At 40.4% G+C, this 19749-nt stretch overlaps 1 protein-coding gene across 6 annotated transcripts in view; it reads right to left on the bottom strand.

Annotated features, from left to right (window-relative positions):
• Positions 1-19749, bottom strand: part of sema3fa (sema domain, immunoglobulin domain (Ig), short basic domain, secreted, (semaphorin) 3Fa) — a 50263-nt gene that overhangs the window by 14076 nt on the left and 16438 nt on the right. For 4 of the 6 annotated variants that reach the window (XM_020629048.3, XM_065954763.1, XM_065954764.1 and 1 more), the window contains exons 3-7: positions 7258-7418; positions 7111-7173; positions 4543-4662; positions 3074-3163; positions 1328-1421 (exon numbers count right to left, since the gene is read on the bottom strand). In XM_020629048.3, coding sequence (XP_020484704.1) covers positions 1328-1421; positions 3074-3163; positions 4543-4662; positions 7111-7173; positions 7258-7418 — 528 coding nt within the window. The remainder of the gene's footprint in view (positions 1-1327; positions 1422-3073; positions 3164-4542; positions 4663-7110; positions 7174-7257; positions 7419-19749) is intronic. The other 2 variants (XM_065954767.1, XM_065954766.1) reach the window with 1 other exon arrangement.

The following is a 19749-nucleotide window of genomic DNA, read 5'->3' on the forward strand; positions in this document are numbered from 1 at the left end:
CCTGATTGCAAGATTAACGAGATGTTTAACGAGATAACAAAGGGTTTATTAATATGTTAAAGGGTTAGTTTGTTTCATTATCTTGACAAAACAAAAGGCAGATTACTTCAGATAATGAGTTCATGTATTGCAAAATCCCAATTTCCCCAAGATCAACAATCATGAAGTCCAAAAGGGCTGTCAGGGTCGTTTGTCATTAGTCATTTTTGACTCTTTTAAGTGGCATTTTTAGCTGAAATCTGCTGCCACAGTTACAGAACTATCTGTGCATCCTGGTAGGACAATTTTTTATATTGTTAGACATTATAGAGGATGCCCCATATTAGGAGGCTTCAGTCCTTGTTGCACTGGTCCCAGGTTTGACTCCATGCTGTTTGGTATATGTCACCCCCAACGCTCTCTCACTACATTTCATGTCTCTTCATAGGTTTCTTATTTTTTGTGTGGAATCTCTTGTTATCTTTTTAGAAAAGTTTCTAGAATTAGAAAAGTCTTTGCAAGCATGGACATTTTTGGCCTCTTTACAAAAGTCTCACCACTGCAGTGATATTTTCAAAAGAACAAGAAGATAAGCCGAGAAAATAAGTTGGTGTTTAAAAGCTCCTGTCACCAAAACCAGGGGAAGTACAGCTTTCCCTGCCATCCAGTGTGGTTTGTCTCTGCCATTCTAGTTATTTAACACAACCTCAAGCTCATTTTCTTGGGTTTCTTCATCTGGAAATGAGCTGACATTTAGCAAAAGATCGTGTCTCTCCAGCCACCGCTCTCTGTTTCTCTTTAATGCACACACAGAAATGTAGGGCAGGAGGTCACTGATCCACAACCATGTCTGACCACCTGTAAGCTGCTGACAACTGAAGACCACCCACTGCATGAGAGTACACACATGTGACTGAAAACACAAGTGACGGGGCTGAAAAAACTATTACTGTACAAGAGTTGAAAACCTTAGCAGGAAAGGATAATAACCTCTTACTGTAACTTTTGTAAATATGAAAATCGTTCTACCTAACATAATTGTAAAGACAGTGTCTTCGTGTTATTGGCTGCTGCTCCTAAGAAAAACAACAACTTTCACAGCGAGAGCTTAGAAATCTGTTACTGGGTGTTTTCACACTTAATTTTCACGAAGTGAAACCCCCAATGAACCCATCCCAGAGCATCCTAGAGATGTATCTTGCAACCTACTGTGACTTGCACAATTAATATGGTTGCTTTCAATTCTTTTGAGGAATTCAAAAAAACAATCAAATTAAAACCAAAGGTGTATTTCAGATTGAATCTGCCTTTTTAAGTTGTATGAAGGAATAGAAAAACAAGGACTTACTGATCAAAGCAGACACGCTGTTAAGTTTGGGGTCAAAAGGACACTTTCCTTTCCCAGAATCCACTTTTCCAGGTTCAAGTCGGAAAATGTATTCCTAAAATGATAAATAATTCAGAAAAACACGTTTAGTTATTTTCATATTTTCCTTTCCCATTCGATTACAGATTTATTGTACTTGAGGAATTATTTTTGTGTGTTGGGGTAGGACTTTATTTTAAGGCACCATGTGCTGTAAAGGGCACTTTGAGTATAGTTACATGTTAAAAGCAGTAACATCAAACTAATAATGTGATCAGTGAGGAGACACAGTAACAATGACAAGCTGTGACCCTAAAACACTCTCTCTCTCTCTCTCTCCCTCACAGCACTGTTGGATCTGCTGAGGGGAACAAAAAGCACACAAAGCCAGTTATCTGTGAGAGGAATATGCTGAGAGCAATCCAAAAAAACTCATCCAGCGTGCTTCTGATGTTAGTGGCTCAAACAAGAATTCATTATTCCACAGTGCAAGAGGACATCTTGAACATCTGTGTCAACACTCAGTATGTGTCTACATGGAGTTTTGTCAGGCACATCAAAGCCTGACAGGTAGAAATACGTGAGGGAAAGCAGAAACATTTCAAAGCTGCTTTTTTTACCTTTTCTTGGACATTTTTCCAGGAAGAAGATACAGTATATTCCAATGTGTGGCAATAAAAAGACTTTGAAAATACTGTCACATCAAATTGCAGGGGATAGCTTTTTATGATGTGGTCTTGCATCGTCAAGTTGCATGGCAGGATACAGTGAAAGATGTAATTCTTTTAGAGATAAAAAAATTAAAATAACTTATTATTGCATATAAGTATGTGTCATGTTTTGTGAACTAAGCTCCGCCCACTTCAAACCAGTGCTATAAAGCAAAACAAAAACATAAGGCTATGTCCCATTTCAGACCTGCATCCTTCAGAGGGCACATTTGAAGAATAATAATGTCACAACGACGTGTCTAAGGCTGTACCATTTGGAAAAATGTCTTCAAATTTAGCCAACCACTTCTTTCCCTGGCCGACCAAGGATCCTTCCTGTTCATATTTTGTAGCTTAACATTTCCCAAAACTCCTTGCGCGCCAATCCAATCAATTCAAATGTAAGTAATTGTTTTCAACTCGATCGAATAGCTACCAATACTTGTGTAAAAAAACTAAACATAAGGGGCCTGTTATCTTCAAATGATATTTAAAATAGGTTAAGTTAGCAGAGCAGCTGCTGAGACTGCCAAGAGACGATTACGGCACTTAGAAACAAAAGGGGAAAGGTGGGAAAGGTGATGAAGCAAACGGGGAATCCTCTGTACACTAGACCGTCTCATTTCAGTTTGTTCTGAGTGGTCTACAGACTAAAAGGGCTGGGTCCTTCATAGGCTGAGTCCCTTGAAAGATGCTACCCTCTAAATGAGACACAGCTACAGGCACAATTAGGAGGAAAAAAAGCATCAAATGGATGTTTTCCGGACCTTATAAGAATAAGACATGAACAAAGCATTTTCTTGTGTTGAGCGCTATTAGAGGGGAGCAAGTTTTCTGCCACCCCCAAAAAGAAAAACATTCACAGCTTTCACGTTGATAGCGGATGTTTCCTAGCTTGAAGGTCCATGGACACCATTTTTATATACCTGAGCCATTTCTACTTTTAAGGCATAGAGTGAAAAAAATACTCCAGGTGGGCACAAAAATTTAAGCTTTTACAAAACTCCCTTCACCCCACCTTCGCCTCCAAAGGCTCTGATGTAGTGCTGTAGTCTGCTGCCCGACTCGTTCTCCCTCCAGATTGGGGTGCCTGTAGGTAGTGGGACCCCTAAAACAGAAACATGGCACAGTGGTCCATCTCATTACCACATTCGTCAGATGATAAAAAAAAGTTGATTTTAACTTTAAGGGAAAAAACAGAAAAGTGTGAAACAAGAAGCCCAGAAAAAACAAAAAACAAGAAGACTCCACAAAGATGAACAAATCTAAAAAAGGAAAGACAAAGAAAATGTCAATGTAAAGGTGAGTAGAGTATAAAGAGTTCAGTGGGTGCCATTCATCATTTAGTAATTAATGCTGGATTAGACTCAGTGTTATGCAAACATAGCAGGAAACTCCATGCATAAACCATGCAGTGCTAAAAAAGAAAACAGTGAAGGAAATGCATCAATATGAAACAAGCAACAACTGAAATAATGCTGTATATCCAGAAGTGTCGGATGCAGTGTATGCAACAATGAAACAATGAAACAATGAAGTGTTTCATTGAGATCTGGACAGGTTAAAACCAAAACTGTAAAAAAAAAGAAATAATAAAGCTCTGAAACAGCATCAAGAAAGAAGGAAAGGGAAAAGCAGAGATATGACTTAGGCCTAGAAACAAGTAAAGCTCTCTGTCTATGTACTATATGGAAGAATTTCTCAACGATGTGTTTCTGTTTACATCCACTGTCGCTGAAGAAAATCTTTACAGTGTGAAGTCACATAACATTTGGGTCTTCGGGGAGAAGCTGAATGACAACAGGCTGAGTGACCTTTGCATTGAAATGTGAACCCTGCACTCGAACAGTGAGACTAAACAGGCAGAGTGGCGAATGAAATTGTGTGTGGACTGTACTCAGGCCGACAGCTGCAGCAGCTCTGCGAGGCTATCAAGGAGCAAGGGAGCAAGGGAGGGAGGGAAGGATGGGACGGAGGGAGGGCAGAGCTACAAGGCTGATGATGGATGAGAGGCTCAATCGGTAATGATGGCCTTTCAGAGGCTCTCAGCCAGAGAGAAAGACAGGCCACAGGCTCTGCAGTGTAGAAACAGGTGGTGGGGGGGGGGAGTTAAAATACAAGGTATTTGCTGGAGATATAATGTCAGCATGATTTTCTCTCTGATAACAGAGAAGATTGGTGTCTGAACAATCTCTAAGCGGTAGCAGTAGGTACCTCAACAGCAATTTTGTAATAATAACAGAGATGTAAAGACAATCTGCATTTGAGTTTTTTTCCTTTGAAATCTCCTTGACTGTATACCAACGCAAATCGATGAAATATAACAAGCAGAAAATGATGGTAGAGAAGAAGACACCATGAAACCAAGAAGGGAAAGCAGAAGGACATTCTCTGGCCCAAGATTTATAGACAGATCGTTTTTAAAAAGTAGCGCAGAGAAAAAAGGTCAAAATGTCTCCATGGCTGGCCGGTGTTGTCTTTGGTTACCTGTGACCTTCGTCCTCGGTCCACATAGGTGCAGATGGGGTTGTAAGCACCAGTTCCACAAACGTACAGGTGGGTGCGGTTCCATGGCTCGATCAGGCGGATGAAGTTTCCACACTCCCCCTGACAGAGAGAAACAAAAAGGCATTTGTTGATAATCTTTGAAATGAACATTGATCTTAAGAGGCGATTTAGAATCGTTCTGCTCTCCCTTATTTTAGGCATTCAAAAAATACACAGCTTCTCACCTCGATGGACTAAGATTGTAAATTTTCCATCATGAAAAACATTTCTTTGGAAGTTTTCAATCAATAGCTGTGGACTAAAATTGTAAATTTCATGATTTCAGCTTTTTTTTTGACTATGAACAAAAAAAAGACCTTCAAATTCCCTTCTGAATGAAAAAATGTAATATGTACAATAAAGACCTCCATCTATGAGACCCCCCCAAAAAGTGGTTATATTAACAGATATTGCCCCACTGACGGTCAATAACCCCTTTGCCTGGCTTTAAAACCCTCACATCTATCATCTCCACTGCTGGCTGCCTTGTTTTTGGCAGTTTTGCTCTCTGGCTCTGTGAGACGGCCTGGCTCAGGCTTGACATCAGACCACACTGTCAGAGGCAGAGATGTTTCCAAACACTGTATAACTGTGTGGCAGAGACCAAGAAAAGCATTTCTCCTGAGTGGTGCGCTGTGTTTTCATTCTGAAGGGATTGAGGGTAAAAGCAATTTAATGTTCTGTCAGATTTGACGACTGCAAAGCATTTAGGTAAGACCAAACAGCTGAGTGAAAATGTGCTTGTTTTTTTTTTTTAGAAACTGGAGATTTCAAAATCCAATCAGGGGGTTTTAAGAGCGAGACATAAAGACATGCTTGCTGTTGCAGGCTTTTTGACATCTCAACAAGAATGCAGGTTTATTTAGAAATGTAAGTTGTAAGAATATTGTGTAAAAGAGGTGCTGCTATAAAAAATACTTTATGCTTTCGAGGTCTGCAGCTTTCTAATCCTGATTTTTGCTCCGACACAGCTGCTGTCAATCCGACCAAATCTAAACTCCAGCCACAGAATGTACAGTCTGATGATATCTGTTCAGATTTGTTTGGCTGCTGGTGACAGCTGTCCAAAAAAGAAAGGATGTACCAAGAATAAAAAAAAAGATTATATGCAGGATGAGGGGATGAGATATTCTGGCAGATCTTTGCAACACGGCAGATGCACAAGTCCGAGGTTTGAGGGGACGTGTTTGTGTGTGTGTGTTTACGCTTATTTCTGCGCACAGTTCCCCCCCCCCCCCCACAGAGAGCACAGTGGGGATGATTGCCTTTGACCTCCCGCCTGAGCAGACATCTCCTCTGAATTGCTTTTGAATTGTCTTCATCTGTCATTCCCTAAAGAGTGGCGAGGATCGCAAAGACGTCTCCGAGTAGCCAATTTTATTTGGTGATGAAATTTCAAACCCACCACCTACACACACACACACACATATAGGCTCCATTCATACACACACAAACATACAGAGGCCCAGTCGCTGTAGCCAGAGGCGGTGGGAGCGCAGGTCAGCAAACACGCATAACAGAACATTCCAGTTGGATAAACAGCAGCCAGTGCTCTCTACCAGCAGGGGAGAGCGGGTTATTAGCCTGCCTATCACTCTTGTTGCTCACTGCTCCTACCAGCCTTCACCCCTTACATAGGGAAGAGGAGTGTGTGTGTGTGTGTGTCTGTGTGTGTTTCAAGGGATCAGCATATGTGAACAAAATCAAAAGAGAAGGTTTTTGTTTGAATATCAATGATGAGTTTCCTCGTGGGCGGGTGGTGGCGGTGTTTGAATGTCTGAATCGATTAACACTTCAGACGCGCCTGTAGCTTTGGTGGCTAATTCATCTTCAGTATCAGTGTGCACAACAAAGGGTAAAAATAATTATTGTGCAAAAATAACAAGAAAAAAAAGAAAAAAAAGGAAATATCCATGACATGTCTCAGATTTTGGCATGGAATATGTTTCCAGCTCTAAATGAAGACAACTGAATGTTTGCACGTTTCAACTTCCTGCTGGAGATTAATTGGTGGCAGCTGTACGCGATCAGCAATCAGGGATGCAGCGAGAGTAAATAAGAGCTTCACAGCAAGTCACACATTGGAACGAGCTTTTAAAAAGGCCCTTTGACCAAAGTGCCAGATTTAATTCCTTAATATTGCCAAAAACAAAAGAGCAAAGACAAACCCCAGACTTTTACACAGGAGAATATCCATGGATACAATTTGGTTTAAATTTGCAGCAGATATTTTAGACTGGCTTATTAGTCTTTACATCTTTAAATGTTAGAAAAACATGACATCAACATTTCTACTTTTAAATAACCAACAATTAAACCCCCAAATAGTAAGTTTTCAATAATATGAAACAGAACTAGGCAGTAAATTCTTACTACATAGAAACATGTGCCTGGAAGTACATGACATTTTTGATCAACGGGGATGGTTCTTAACAGTTTTAATTTAATGAATAATTGGTTATCATCTGAAAATTGACAATTCCTGCATTGACACACATACATACTTACATTAGTGTCTTTCCCTGATAACACACATTCAGTCTTCCTCTGAGGGGCCACAGGCCAGTGGATCTGTCAGGGAAAAACATACAAGCTGGTTAGATGTACATTTGCTCCTATCATCCAGGAATATTGTTCATATGGGACACTTCTTACTATGAGTGGCTCCTTGTTGATGTCGTGCAGATCCAGAGAGAGGATGTAGTCCTTGCTGCCCACATACATGCGGTCGTGGTCCTCATCCATGCGAAGGATCCGATAGTCGGTCGAGTTCAGCAAAAAGGAAAAGTGGTGAGCAGTGGCAGTAGACTTCAACTCTATAGAGGCAAAAAAGAGAAATAAATGGTTTTACTCAAGCTTTGCCTATAAAAGTGCATTAGAAAAACACACATTAAAACTTGGGAACTCAAACCACAGACATGGTCACAAGAGATGTGTGTAGGTTTCTTATTTTTGGCACAGGGAAGTCGTTTGGTTTGCCAAAGGTATTTCATTCTTTGTTCTGTAGAGGTGATCTATCATTGTACATAACACATCTCAAATCTCATGGATATACACACAAACAAACACAGCTGAAACAGAACTGACAAAAGTTGCAGTTCCTTGAATGTGTCTTGAGGCTGGCTTAAAACCAGAGTCAATCCCCATACACCCCACATTAAAAAACTAAAAAATGTACATGAGAAAATATAATTTACAGCAAACAGACTAGGTCTCAATAGCTCATCTATTGGATAGGAGACAGTTTTATTGCATATGTGTTTCGAGGAAAGCTGTGAAAATATATTTTATTTACTACCTTATCCAGCAACTACTATGACAACTATAGAGGGGATGGATTCTATCAAGGGCTGTCAATGTTAACTTGTTAATCACGATGCGATAAAGGTCTGAAATTGCATGCTATTTTGTCCATTTAGGCGACAGCACTGCGCCTTTGAATGGCTCATTTCACAAAAAACAGCTCAGTTGTCAAGTCAAAAGTAAAAATACTTGATGTAGCTCTATGTTACCGTTCCCTATAGCTGTTTTGGATCACTCTTCGATCTTTAAGAAGTTCCTTATTTTTTTTCAAAATGTTTGTATAGTATCAGGAAGTAAATTACCTTTGGTACAGCACAAAAAAGTTTGTCCTCTGGATTTTTCAGCTAACTAAATGTTAGTATTGTTTTACATCTATATTAGCACTAATTAGCTTCACTGTCTGTGCTTATAACACTTTTTTGTTTATAAACCATGTTAACTAGAAAGTTGTGAATAAGCCTCGAGTGAACTGTATAACTTTGGCAACATAGTGTTTTGTAACCCCTTACTCCTCTCCAGCTCCAACCTCTTGTTTAAATAATGATTGAACAATCCCTTAAACCCCCTTAAAATTATTAAAAACAAGACCATGCCATTGTGGGTAGCAGGCTACTATCTGGAGATGAAAGCTTGAAAAGTGACATACAGAAATTCTCACTAGAGCCAAAACTGAATGGTAACAGATAAGCAATAGACTATTGGTGTTGACAGAAGTTTCTGAATGACCATTTTGCAGACCCTGGTTTCCTTCCTGCTTTTTTGAATTGAAATTAAGCTATGGAGCGGATGTTGGCCTTTCCAATAATCTGTTTTTGTGAATTCTCGATTTTAACTGCAGCAGAGGGGACACTCCTACGCTTATTGTCACATTATATCATTCGTAACATTGCCACATCCTCTATATCCCTGCTAGAACTGGAATAAAAAAATTCTCAAATGGCTCACATACACAGATCACTGCAGTGTGTGTGTGTGTGTGTGTCTGAGTTTAAGTTACACTCAGGGTGTGAGGGGAGATAAGTGGAGATCTGGTGAACGGAAAGCAGCTTTTTCTCCTGGTCTTCTCATTACCTCCCAAGCTGTTAGAGAATCTGATAGGAGGACTCGCTATCAGAATTACTTTCTTTCAAACTACGCTTGGGAAAGTGGAGCTTGAGAAAGTTGAGCCTGCACTTGTGCTTTTCTATTTGCAGAGAAAAGTAGAGGACCAGATTGAGGACCTGTTCATGTTCCACTTCAATGGGACCAGACAAATGCCCCTACTGTTCTCCTCAGCCAGGTCTGAGACCCACTGAAGACGAGAAAGACTTCCTACAGCAGCTTTTTTTACACCCGGAGGGGTAGAATGTCTTATGACTTAAAGATAGCTTGATCTTCTCCACCTGCACAGGACAACTTCAAATACTGACATGAATCCTCTTCCAGAAAGCTTCTCAGCTGCTGATAAGCTGAGCTCCTCCAGGAACTGTGAAATGCTGCTGTAATGCTGCAGCATAATGGTCCACACTGGGCTGGATAAGGTAGTAAATAGGAGGAGACATGGCTGTCACCCGTGTAATTTTCACAGGTTTCCTCCAAACACATATGCACTAAAACTGTCTCCTATACTCTCCAGGAATCATTGTAGGCCTGGTACCAAAGGTACCAAAAACATAGGACACTTTCGTTAACAACTTAAGTCAATATCAACTTTAATAGAATGATAAAGCTGCAGTACCTAAGTTTTCAATATAATTTCACTTCATTTGTTATGCTATTTTTAGTTAGTCAAACCTCTTAATGGATTAAACGTCTTGAATTATCTCCTTTTATGGTGCGTTCCATTTACTGCGGAAGTCGGTTCTCGGAGCTGGGAATGATGTCACACCCAAGTTAACCGCATTCCTGTCGCAAGACAGAGAAGCAACATGGACGCATCCATGAGCAAACTATTTGATAATATGCGCTCGAAAATAAACATGACAACATGTCCAAAGAGAGAATTTGCACGATACTGATAAACACAATAGTTACAGCTTAAACGTAGCAGCCATGTTGGATTTCAACTCAGGCTACTGAAGTTGCTCTGAGTTTGTAAGTTGGAATTCCGACTTCAGGGGGGCATTCCCGATGATGTATCAGACTGGCAACTCAGAATTTCAGAGTTCCAAGATCAAAAGGAACGCACGATTATGATGGTATTCATTGGTGGAGTTCGTCAATCACAACCATTGCCTACAACTACTTAATGGAAGCACTGCATGGTTGCAGTTGTAATGTTGTTTCTTTTAGTTGAATAATATCAGCCTAACTGCTTACTTACTTAAGGTAAAACACACCCTACAATTTACATTTAAACCATTCAACTAGCAAGACAAGGGTGGTTCAACTGGCGTGACAATGGTTTATTGTCAGCAAATTAAATTGAATTCAACACATTTGTTGTTGAGGATAAGACAGAAAACGAATCGGCCATCAAAAATGCATCTGCAAAACACATGATTTTTTTTTTGCCAGTAGTCTTTAGTTTTAAAAGCTGTGGGGACTAGCCACAGCAAGCTGTTAGGAGGAGTTGAAGAGTAGGATGGTGTACCCACTCCCCTGTTACATGAATCACAAACTACTTACACCACCTACTAATAATGTGCAACATAAAACAGATCACAGTTGCACACGGCATGGTGACTGTCTCCATTACTCACCTCTATTAAAAGTAACTTTGTCTGGTTTCACTGTCAACGGATACATCAGTGTGTCTCCCGTTGCTAATGACAAATTAGTTGCTCAAGAACATTTTGTTTTGTATACTTTTTTAAATCTGGTTACAAAGAGCCACATTCACCAAAAAATGTATAATATTTTACTTATAACCACATCACCTTGCCATCAATCAGAGCACATGAATAAGAACGGCAAACTAAGGTAGGTTGAGGTGATGACAGCAACATGATGATGAATTACAGCCACACTCGAGGTCCTATGTTAAGCATCTATGCTCTTTTAAAAACAGTACACAGTAACATTACTTTCTCCATTCTTTGTCCATAAACAACCCGTCTCTTTTCCTATGCTTGTCTGCTTGCCAACCACATGCTCTAACAGGCCCCGCGGCTCAACGATACCAGAGGTTCAGGGACACCAGACATCACCAGCTGACATCCCACATTTATCACCCCGGCACTCAGATTCACACTCGAATCTGAATGAGAAGCTGCTCGTGGTGACTGGCTGTCACAAGTTCGACACGGCAGCAGCTTCAGACATACGGATGAAAAAGACAGGGCAGGCAGACAGAGAGATAACCTACTATACCACGAATAAACATTCATCAAAACACATTATCAGCTAACAGTAACTGACTTCAAGTGTCAGACAGCCTCGGATGTTTCTCCTCGTTCTCTTGTCTTGGTGTTGAATTCAGGATCAATCGAGCAATATCTATTGCTCTGTTGGTGCGAAAATGATTTTCTCCTGATGAAAATAACCTGAATGAACATATGTTTGGTTATGTTTGGTGAAAGTGATATGATAGAAAAGGAAAACGTTTCATGGAGGTCTGCATATTTCTGAACCCTAATTGTACCCTATTTGTAATCTAAGAAGAGAGACCTGGCCACTGTGTACAAACAGTCAGTGGGTGATACATGTATACACATGTCTAGCCTCAACATAACCCTGCACTTAAAGAACACAAAATTGCATTGTAGATGATAATTTATGGAACATAATTGAGGGAATCATAAGTTAACAATGGCTGATTGTCATTTACAAGAATTTCCTTACATCCACAAAAGATGGCACTCCTTCCAGAGCATGTTTAAACCTCATAAAAGACTAAATGTCACTCCAGGTAAAATAGACAGACTATCAAAGTTATTCTCTACATTAACTCTGTTGCATATTTTTGTTTTAATCTGAAAATGAAGAGGCAATCTTTCACTCAGGATTAATAGTACCTCTTTGCAAAGTGAGACATGCTAAAACACATTTATTTAGACATAATGCCTGTGGCGGGTTGTGAGATAAGGAGTGAGGTATGATAACAGTTCACCTCAGAGCGCTCATACTCCCTATTGTCAGCACAATTTCATCAAACGCATTCCTGTGTGTTACAGCTCAGCCTAAATTACCCTTCCCCTCTGAAGCCAAGAAAAATGTTACAAAGAAAACACCCTGAGAAGCCTTGACATTGTGTTAAACACCTAAATGTATAACTAGCTGGTAAATTCAGCAATTATAGGGTACAAGTGTCTGACTATTAAGACCACAAGACCTGGTGTATATCATCCAGTTTCCAAGCAAGGTCTTTGTAATAATCACAACCAGACACACAGGCAGACAGAACTGAATTTTCTTTTCCTTTTCAGCGTGCATGTGGAACAGTCCTCAGTTTGTTGAGGATCTTTTTTTTGTTATATAAAACCAAAATCTGTTGAAGCTATGGGCCCAGAACATCTGCCAGTAAACTGAGCCTGTGGCCTGTCCACCTGTTGATGTGATCTCTTTGCACTGTGGTCACTCTGCTTTTTTCTGCAGCAGAGGTATGCAGCCTTCCTGCAAAGCATGTTTGGTCCTCTAGGGTCATCTTCAAAGGGACATAAGGGACCTCTGTTTTCTATTTGTAAAGCGATAATGAAAGATGCCGCTCCCAGACACCGCTGCCACTTCTTTTCATGCAATCAGCTTTGCAGATCTCGCTTTTACTTCCTGTCAGTGTGTGTGTGTGTGTGATTCGGGTGAAAGAAAAGGGGAGCTCTGAGGAAGCAGGGAGGAGAAAATCCCACATACCTGTCCAGGCATCCCTGGCATGTTGTCTGAGTTCCCTAATCTGCTCTTGTACTTAAAAAACAGAGGTGTGGCCACACCTTGCTAAAGCTTGTCTGCAGTCATGCGTGCACCGATGGGTCCCTTTGTAGCTGCAGCAGTTCTTAGCAGGTTATGAAACGTACTAAAAGTAATACTGATGCCTACTGAGCTGCAAATGCAAAAGAAAAGACCAACAGTGAATCTTTTTTTTAGATCATAATTTTTAATTCCTGTAAATTCTGTCTGAGGGTTGATGTCAGTTGAGGCAATTAACATTGCAACAGCCTTTTTTTCTCTTTAAAAAAAAACTTTTTCTGAGCGAAGATTCACAGTAAATAATATGTTTGACAGTCAAAAGTCAGCAAAGTCAGATAAATGGTATACCTTTTGTCTACAGTGGTCGACAAAATTGACACAAACTGAAAGTGCCTCAAAGGAGCTATGAATAAACTTTACATGTGAACTAATATTTGAGTTATGACTGCTCGTCATTGGCAGAGGTCCTTGCAAAACTCCTTACTGTGGAGGTCATGGTGGATGGTTGCTTACATGTGTTTCCCCCAGCTTGCCATTAAAATAAACTAGGCTGATAGCACTGGACTCAACACATCACAGACAAATATGAAAGAGGTAAGATGTTATCTATTAACTTAGTCCTGGTAAGAAAGGGAACAATATTATTAAGAATTTCAAAGTAGCACTTTAACCATAATTTAAAACTTTGTATTGTATTCAAGAAGTTGTCTGGAGGTGGTGATATTAGTATATTTTTGTTTTCCATTGAGTTCTCATATGAATCCTTCTGGAAGAAAATTACAAACTTTTTAGGTTTTTACGTATGAGGAAATCTGGATTTATCTGTGCCATTCAAATGTCTCCTGCCAAAGATTTAAAGTACAAGTATGTCCAGGGCAAATCCACTGACAGTGCATTCTAAATATCTGAGGCCGATGTATCTTTGTAAGCGTTTACACACAGGATGGAGAGGTCACTGCAGATAAAACTGTCATGAGGAGCCTTATCAGCCGAACCTGTCGCAGCTTTGTGTTTGCCTGCGTTCAGCACCTCATAATCAGTCTCTCACCACCCACGGGGGGCCAGGACTATTGACTCAGAACACATGTCACTGGAGCTGATTGCTGCGTACCTGCGCCTGTCAAGGACAAATAATTATGTCTTATCTCTGAGCTTCCGGATGCTGTCACTCAGATGCTCTTCACGCTTTTCTGCCACTGAATCACTTTGTATGCATGTTTGTGTATGTGTGTTTGAGTGTGTGTGCGTGCGTGTGTGTGTGTGTGTGTGTGTGTGTGTGTGTGCGTGTGTGTCTGTGTTCACAGAGTTAGAAGTAGAGCTTTCTGATCCGCAGATCAAATCAGAGACACCTGTCTCCCCCTGCACAAATCAAAGGCAGAGAAAGATTGATTTAAGTAGTGAGTTCACTTCCTGAGTGGATATGAGAGATTATAACAAATCTATTTCTGCTGTTTCGGATGACAGGAAAGGTTAATTAAAGCTTTAGGGACTAAAAGAGTATCTCTGGTTCAACAGACAGGAAAGGTCATGTTGTTCATTATTCCAAAGTCTCTGGCCAAGACCCTTAATCAAACGCATGTGTTGTACTGTATATATAGGCAAAAGGGGAGGATACAGTGAAATTACTGACTAAGGGGGAGATTTGCAATATTTTTGTTTTGTTTTTAAAATGAAATTCTCTTCACTTATCACACGAAATCCTGTATTATAAATGAGCAATATTTTGTTTAGCAGTCAAGAAATAAAGATTCAGATAAAGAATATGAACACATATTTAAAAATATTGTGAATAGTTACTGGTTTTACATTCAGGAGAAACCCAGCAAAAAAACAAAAAAAAACGAGCAGATGGATTTCCAAAAAAGGCTAATTTGAATGCTATGTGTGTTCCCTCAACACACGGCTGCAAACAGCTGACCTTAATAGTCCTTCAGGGCCGCAGTTGAAAGGTTAAAGGACACGAGGGGTCTGGGGTGAAAGCTCATCCTGCCCTCCTTACACACTTTCAGCATAAATCGGGATTATCTGTGCCGGGGATGGGCTGGGTGCCTGCTCTGAGCAGGGTCAGGAGAGAGCAGGGTGGCCATGATGATACTGGGTGGGATGTTTAAAGGAGAGGAGGAGAACAGACAGATCAGAAAATGAACCTCCTAAGAAATGCATGAAAGTGGGAAGAATACTGTTATAGAGAATATAAAAAATGTTCCTTCCAAAATACCAATTTGGATAAGTGTAATGGCCAATATCAAGTGACCTTCCAACATATTTTGCAAAAGGAAAAGGTCGAAAAACACTCTTTGCTCACATTTTGCTGACTTTTACCTACAATCTTCTCTCTGCTGGCACCACACAGTTATTTTTAATATTATTTACCAGTTGATCTTCTATATTCTTCTTGGTTATGGTATTGGATTGGTGCATTGACTAGCATGCTCCCAAATATCCAATACTGTATTTGATGGAGTATCTGTATCGGAAGCCAACAGTGGTATCAGTATCAGAACAACTCTACTTGTAGCTGCAGTGATTTATATTAAATAACTTGTTAAGCAATTTTGGGACAATTTAAGGATACATTTAATCTCACCTCTTCACAAAAGATGCGAAAAGCAATAATTGTGTTGTTTTTTTTTGCTTCTCCCTGTTCATACTTCACTGTAATAATAGAGCCCTACTCTACTACTACTCTTCAGGAAATCATTGTGCATCTCTAGCTGAATCTCTTCCTTTACAACACTGATCTCTAGATTTTGGAGGACAGGAAAAACACTGGTTGGCTCTTTACGTAGTTTACAAAATGCTCTATTCCAAGTCACTGTCTGTCTGGGCTCGTGGTTGGCTGGTGTGTGCATGAATGTCTGTATTTGTGCATGTGCGATTGGGGTTGTGCAGATGCTGCGAGCCTCTGTAATGATGATGAAGCTGTGTTTGTTGTTGTAGCTGTGCTGTCGTTGGCAGAGTGCTGGTCGGGCGGCGGTGTGAGTCGGTGGTGACAACACAGGTTAGAGGGATTATGGAGAGGGCTGAATAATGAGACAGAGCGAGTGTGAATGAGTGAAAAACCCTCCTCTCCTTCGCTAACCTCTGACCCAAAACTCAGAACAAATACTCTCCCTCTCTGTCAGCTGAACACACACAGAGATGCACAATGCATTCTCAGGAGAGTCTTTTCATTCTTATTTATGGATTTCTCCTATTCAATTTTGGGGGGCGGGGGGTTAAATTTTGCATCTTTCCTAAGATAAGATGTCAATAAATCTGTTTTCTTTTAATGACAACTGAATAAAAAATGTAATTTAAAAAATGTCCCCTGCTTTCTTGTGAATCAAGGTCATGGCCAGTAATTCCAGCTGGGGGCAACAAGAGGGGGGGGGGGGGGGGTATATAAGAGGTCAATTTAGAGAGACCATTAGCAGCAAGTGTTGACTCACAGTCCACTGGGGACAACAGCCAACTCTACCCTCTGGGTGGTTCCATTTCCCAGTCTAGCACTGAGAATCCAACATATTCCCCATGGTCATTTCTCACCAACAACAGCAAATGGTGTGGTAGAGGATTGAGCATGGAGGAAGAGGTCCGGGGGGGGGGGGAGAGATGTCTGACAGGGAACCCAAGAACTTTCATTTATCAAAACAAGTAAGAGAGAGCCATGGAAACTCTTGAGTCCAACTCTGACGAAGTTCCACTGTACAGCCAAAACAGAACCTCTGAGGTCCACTCTGCTGCTGTTAGAAGAGCACAAGCACAGCTCATAAAAAGCACTCAGAGGCTCTACAATGTGTATTCTAATCATGAGTTGGATGGAGCACAAAATGCTGATTTTGTGCCAAAATACACAAATACATTGCCGGAGATCTTGGCTGCCAGCTAAGGTAGAAAGGAAGTGGAAAGAGAGGAGAGTAAAGTTCCCTGATGTTATGTTTATAAAAATGGGAAGGTTGGAAGTAGTGCTATAAACTCAGAATTTGGCAGTCAAGATATACAGACTTCCATATTCATTCACATGCCATTCAGAAGCTAAATGTAACATTTATGTAACATCATCACTGTATTAAACATGGATATACTCTCAGTGATGTCAGCCATTTGTTTTTTGAAGATGCGTTAAGCTTGACGATAGCTGTCCTCATATAGGAAATGCTGACTCTACCTAACTTTAAATTGATCAAGTAACAGACAAAGCGGTGGAGATGAGACGGCCTTAAACCTCCAGGCAAAAACTCACCTGTGACTCAACTCAGGCACATCCCTAATTATGCAAGTGTAATTTGGGGTAATTGTGCATTGGCATTAGCTAGTTGGTGGGAAAAAATGTCTCAGAACTGTTAGCATCAAGTTCAAACAACAATGGTGTACTGGTCTGAGATCTTCTCCATGATGGCGCTTTGGTCCAATGGCTTCCGTGTAGAAACAATAAGTGGTCAGACAGCAGACGAAGTCTACAGTAAAAGGCAGTAATGGGTGATGGATGGGTCAGCAAATTGATGGGCTTTGACATGGGAGAAAGCTGTGCCTTCCTGTTTCCTATAGACAGTAAATGTTGATTGTTTGAACCATGACCAAAAATGTACTCCCAATGAAGTGTTTACCTGGTTGGGGTAAAGATCGGTTAAACTTTGTAATAATAAGGTGTAACACATATAAGGCATGTTGCTGACAGAGATTTAAGTCTGAGTACTTTGTTTACAACATCGTTTACTTGGATGCTAATCAATTTACAGAAGGCGATGGCCAAAGTCAGACAACCAAAAATGCAGCTTCCTGTGTTTTATGAAACAGAACTAAATAATCTCTTAGTGAGGAGTGATGAGGAAACAAACATCTCAACATCATTTATCACTTTCCTGTCCTGCATCAGATTGTTTGAGCATTTCCACCAGCCTTATACTGTACATCATCCACAACATTGTTTAAGAGATGTTATAGTGTATGAAGCTTGACCAAAAATGTATAGCATCCTGGTTTATCTTAAATCTTACTCTCTTTGCCTGCTTAATGCCATTTTGATTTAACACCGAGCTTTCTCTGACACCTTTCCTTTCCTTTAGCTTGTCTGATCCTGCCAGTGAGCACTAGCCCCTGTCTGCATACCAAACCTTTGAGATAACACTTGCGCCTTTCTTTATAATCCAGCATACCACAGGTGGAAGAAGCAGGGCGATAGGGGGAAATGTGTGCGTGATAAGTGCAGTGATGATGTATTTCTCTATGAATGTCATGGTTGTGCTTCAACCAATGAAAGTATCGAACTCAAGCATGAAGACTCAAACAAGTCTGTTTGAGAGATATGTCAAATTAGATGATTAAACTGCTACACTCGCATACAAATGTTATGCCACTTGAGTGAAAAATTGCAATTATATATCCATAGTGGACCAAAAAAAGCTTTTTGTAATACATTTTAATGAGCTAGTCTTTTGTAAAATGACTCAAGAGTCCATGAGCATGTGATACAGCCTGCTATATCCTTTGAATTAGATATGTCAATGAAAACATTTTGGATCCTTTGTCTAATGCAGGACATATCATGTATGTACTGTGCCCTTTACTGAGTGAGAAATTAGATTGTCAATTAGAGGTTTGTTTAAGTTATATAAACATGCCCTCAGTTCCAAAAGGCTAGCCAGGGCAGCTAGTTGACCTCCATGACTCCATCCTCTAAGAATTTATCATAGTACAAGCTACCAATGGGCAAGTACCAAATTCCCATCTGCCTGTGCACGCTCAACAAAATAGTGCTCTCCCTTCTGCTGCACACATCCACTTGACCCCACATTGCTGCTATACAAAAGCTGGGTCACCCCCGACCAGGTACTTGTCAGGACAGGTCCCCGGTGGAGCCTCGTGCACTAATGCCATATGACAAGCAGGGGACAACCGCATAATGCTCCACAATTAGCCGGCTGGTTGTTTAGCTGCATGGCACGGTCCTCGTATGGGGTTTAAAAGTCCAGGCCTGCATAGAGAACCTGCTCATTTGTCTGACATGCTTTGTGCTTGGTTAACAGTGAGTGTGAGTTGCCCCACAAAGACTGAGACAGGCATGCATAACCATAAAGGCATTTATGTTTGCTTTAAGCCAACTAAAATTACCCTTCAACATGAAATATCTTTTCAACAATATTTCAGATTCAGAAATGCTTTATTAAAATGCAAGAGGTTTGGATATAGGGATGGCAATGTAGAGGTGCTGGTTGGTCCAGGACTTTAATCAAGATGAGAGTAGCTCATCAACAGATCGAGGGGTCGGCACACATGACGATCCATGGTTTTTCAGAAGTTGAATACTATACTATAATACTATCTGACTTTACTACAAGCTAACCTACATGGTTGACATTTTCGCTTTTGTTGTTGTTTTTTTGTTTGTTTGTTTCAGACATCCAATATAGTGCAAATACTAAGTTTGGCAGCTGTCACTTCAGTTCTTAGCTGATTGACAGTGTAGATGGTCAAGATTTTTCTAAACACTCTCCCTAAGGAGAAGATATTTGAAAGCAGATCGAAAATAACATTTTTTGATAATCTATTCCCTTTGTGGCTGACTGTGCACTGGCTAACTACCAGATCAATAAGGCTTCGACCTCGGCAGATAATACTTAGGGTAATTACACTCACAGCACAAACTCTGCCTTTCCGTTCGCTTAAGCTACAACCACAAGCTTGGTTAAGGAAAATATATATCCAGCAACAAAGTTGGATGATTGTTGAGTTTATTCTCAAATAAAAACACAGTTATTCCCAGGCAGGTTATTACAGGTAACTCTTGAGCTGTTTGAACATGGGGAACTGCCCAAGAACAATATTATGTTTTCTTCCTATGGCCCGGGTGTGAGCAGCTTGAGCAACACAAATGGGAGATGTTATTTGTTAGTGTTTCACATATTCCAACATTGACTCTGCTAATACAAAGTATCATCTATCACTGTATCATTATACATATCTTGGATTCTATCAGTCAGGCCTGAAGTCTAGCAATTCTCAGTTTAGCAAGTTTTTTATTTGGAATGATTAGCTTCAAGG

This window comes from Labrus bergylta, chromosome 5 (assembly GCF_963930695.1).
Source record: "Labrus bergylta chromosome 5, fLabBer1.1, whole genome shotgun sequence".
NCBI lineage: Eukaryota > Metazoa > Chordata > Actinopteri > Labriformes > Labridae > Labrus > Labrus bergylta.